The following is a 3,929-nucleotide window of genomic DNA, read 5'->3' as shown; positions in this document are numbered from 1 at the left end:
AGAGAGAGGGAGAGAGAGAGAAAGAACGTGTGTGTGTGTGTGTGTGTCTGTGTGTGTATTGTGTAATTGAAAATTTTTTAGCGTTTAGCGTGTGCCTATGCAGGTGTTCTGCAATAAATTAACTACTAAAGTATCCTTACTTGGCTGGCCACTATGTGCAGGGGCGTGTTTCTTTGATGATCCCTGAGATTAGTTTCCACCCCTCTCTCCAGCATCATCTGCACTACCTCAATGTTGTGGCTCGCAGCCGCCATGTGGAGCAATGGAACGGTCATCGTCTCCTGATCTTTGACCTCTGCGCCACGTCTGATCAGAAGCGAGGCAACTTCAAAATGGCCGGCCGCTACGGCGGAGTGCAAAGGGGTGCGTTTTCTCTTATTGGGCGCGTTAACAGAACCGCCTGCGTTTATGATATTGTCGATAACGTCGATGAATCCATAGGCAGCAGCGAGGTGGAGGGGCTTATCACCATTTTCATTAATCGGGTCATGGCCTATGGAAGCAACTCCAGACGAGACTAGTATCCTAAAGGCTTCCAGATTCTTGAGCATGATGGCTCTAGCGAGAGGTGTTTTCCCGTCCACCATGAAGTTGACATGAGCACCATTTCGCACGAGGTCTTCCAGCTTCTTGTTCTCTCTGTCTTTAATATATTCATGCATCATGCAGCTTCTTGAAAGCGGCAGCTCTTCCTCAAGACCAAGCATAAGGTAGCTCTTTAAATATTTCCCAATAGGCAGTGAGTCAATCTTACTTAGGGTGTTTCTTACTCCTAACATTTCTCGAAGTTTCAACCTTGTCTGAAACTTGAGGGAAGCAGGTATTCGAGAGAGCATCCAGTTCTCACTTTTCCTCTCGACAGCCCTGTATGGATCCACAGGGTGGGGGATATTGCTCACTTGTGGTAAAACCAGATTTGTTGAAAGACCGCCAAGGTATGGGTAGGTCGCTTCCATCAAAACTCTCAGCAGCAAATATCGCTCACGCAGTTTTCTGCGTGGACTTTCGAGCGGTGCAGCCTCTATCGCCAAAGCCAGGGGAGACTTCATTTCCATCCTACTACGACGACGAACACTGATCTCCTCTCGACAGTTTGCGCCGAAGTACACAAGGAATCTGGCAATCTCGAAAGCTGGCGTTTGGTCAAGGAGAGCCTTCTGAAAGGGTGTTTGACGTTTTTCGTCACAGATTTCCAAATTACATCCATGTTCTGCTAGTAAACAAAGCCCGGAGACATGTCCGCTTTCCACAGCATAGTGCAAAGCTGTGCGTCCTCTGGAGTCTTGAGCGTCCAAGTTACAGCCAGCGTTGATCACCAACTGGCAGATTTCTAACATGACGGAAATATTCTCTTCCATACTCATTATATCGCTGTACAATATAGGCGGGAGAGCTACTATCAATGGCGTCTCTCCGGATCTGTTGGCGATGTTCACGTCACAGCCTTTTTCAATGAGCACCCGCACACAGTTGATACTGGTATGAAAACATGCACGATAAAGCGGAGTTTCTCCATTGAGGTCTGGGGTGTTTTTATTGGCATCATGCTGGATCAGCTCTTCCGCAGTCTCATGGAAATCTTCCCAACAACATGCACCCAGAGGCGTCACACCCTGGGCGTCCTGTTGGTTGACGTATGCGCCCATAGACAATAGTTCTGCAATGGAAATAAAAATAAGTTATAAGATGGCTTATTTCTTTTTTTTCAGCGAGCTGTTTTCGTGCCCCATATCAACACAATTCAGATCACGCCTGAGGCAGTTATATCTCATTTGCAATTCAAAATCATCTATTTGTTTATTATAAACATCGACACAATAATAATGGGTATTAAATTCCTAGACACCGGAACAATAGAGGACTAGTAAAGAATAAATTAGTAGGGCTGTAAGTAGCATAGTCCAACCATTAGTTCCTACCACCTGTTGAGACACAAAACTGTTTACTAACAAGCAAGAGTCCAGGGTTCGAATCAGAAAAGCTGCAAATTATTTTTGTTCCCTCAGGATCATATTCTGTCAGCCTGGTTCTAACTAGATTTGTATCCACTGGTATGTAATGTACCAGCTGACCTGAACAAATTTCGTTCAAAGGAATGTTAATAAATGTCTTGTTTATGACGAAATTGATATCAAAATTGACAGAAAGATAGAACATACGCCTGTATTATGGTTTTTTTAAAAGTTCATTGCTGATGCACAACGGAAAGATGATTAAACCTTTCGCTCCTGTAGAGCAAGCTTTTGCAGACAAAATATACCAGAAAAGTAAGCTCCTAAATTGGCATGTCAATTATTTGCTCGGCCATTCGTGATAGATATCTGTAACAAACATAACGCTCCAAGAAGAAATGTATATTTTGAAATGGGTTGCAAATTTGAATGGTTTGGGTACATAGACGACAAGAACTAGCATTCTAAAGTCCTAAGATATACACCGTAGGCAGTCTGTGAAAACCGCGCACTCTTGAAAAGTTTAGGAGGGCGGGGGTGGCTTGATTTAGTGAACCCTGACCGATAGCTCTATCAAAGTTTTAGAAAAGCTTGGGACTATTTTTTTATGATGTAGGGGGTAAGAAGCAGCACTTCTAGCAAAATGGGGCAGCTTCTCTTCACGCCAGCGCTTTTCTGCGATACGCAACTGTTTTGGCTGCAGGATAGTCAGTCCGACAGAGCACAAGTGGACCCCAAACAATTCAGTCCTGAGTCCACTGGACTTTCAATATTGGATGTGCTTGAAGAACAAAGTGTTTGGGGAAACCCTTCGAAAACACCCAAGACTCGACAGAAACCCATTATGGAGGGTACGAAAGAGATTTTCCCGAGCAGTGTCAACGCTTGATTGTCAATTTCGCTCAGCGTATCAAAATGTGCTGGACTCGAAATTGGAGGCATTTGGAAGACATGGTAAAATTTTGTTTGAGGCTTTAATATTTTATTGTTATTAATACATAAGTAGTTCGATGGATGTTTCCCATTTCTGCAAGCTTCGGTGTCAAACAGACAGACTGACAGTCAGACAGACAGACAGACAGAAAGACTGATCATACCTTTAACATAGAGAGTATATCCTTTTCTTGCAGTGACAAACAACGGGGATCTGTCAAATACATTCTTGGCATTGGGGTCAAAGTCGTGGCATTCCATGATCATGTCCATGATTTCGAAATTCTCATGTTGCACAGCACGCGTGAAGGCTGTCTCCTGTTGGCACACAGCGTTGACATTAGCTCCTGACTCGATGAGCTGCTTCGTTTCCTCGACCTTGTTATTCATGAGTGCCTTGTGGAGGTCTTCGAGCATGGTCATGTCTTTGGGGGGATGGCATTCGGGCAACTGTGGGGGGTGAGGTGGGGAAGGCTGGGGAAGGTTGGGGAGGGGGGATTGTGGGAGAAGGGGATTGATGTGCGTGGGATATGAATAATGATGGGTGAGGAGTTTTGAGAGAAGTTAATGAAGTGATGTATTGCGACAAGAGTCAAGTAGAGTAAGAGTGTGTGTGTGTGTGTGTGTGTGTGTGTGTGTGTGTGTATGTGTGTGTTTGTGTGTGTATGTGTGCGTATGTGTGTTTGTATGTGTGTGTAAGTGTGCGTAAGTGTGCGTAAGTGTGTGTGTAAGTGTGTGTGTAAGTGTGTGTGTGTGTGTGTGTGTGTGTGTGTGTGTGTGTGTGTTTGTGTGAATATGTGTGTGTAAGAGTGTGTGTAAGTGTGTGTGTAAGTGGGTGTATATGTGAATGTGTGTGTAAGTGTGTGTATGCGTATATTTGTGTGTGTGTTTGTGTGTGTATGTGTGTGTATGTTTGTGTTTCTGTCTATGTATTTGTGTGTGTCTGTGTTTGTGTGTGTATGTGTGTGTGTATGTTTGTGTATGTGTGTGTTTGTGTGTGTTTGTTCGTATGTGCGTGTGTGTGTGTGTGTGTGTGTGTGTGTG

General features: G+C 44.3%; 1 protein-coding gene across 1 annotated transcript in view; it reads right to left on the bottom strand.

The window, feature by feature from the left end:
- LOC101855204 overlaps positions 1 to 3,929 on the bottom strand; it is a 51,207-nt gene that overhangs the window by 11,854 nt on the left and 35,424 nt on the right. The window contains exons 9-10 of the mRNA XM_035971215.1: positions 3,050 to 3,359; positions 141 to 1,657 (exon numbers count right to left, since the gene is read on the bottom strand). Of these exons, the coding sequence (XP_035827108.1) occupies positions 141 to 1,657; positions 3,050 to 3,359 (1,827 nt within the window). The remainder of the gene's footprint in view (positions 1 to 140; positions 1,658 to 3,049; positions 3,360 to 3,929) is intronic.

This window comes from Aplysia californica, unplaced genomic scaffold (assembly GCF_000002075.1).
Source record: "Aplysia californica isolate F4 #8 unplaced genomic scaffold, AplCal3.0 scaffold00398, whole genome shotgun sequence".
Taxonomy (NCBI): domain Eukaryota; kingdom Metazoa; phylum Mollusca; class Gastropoda; order Aplysiida; family Aplysiidae; genus Aplysia; species Aplysia californica.
Note: the sequence above shows the minus strand (reverse complement) of the source record. Positions and strands in the feature narration are given on the sequence as shown.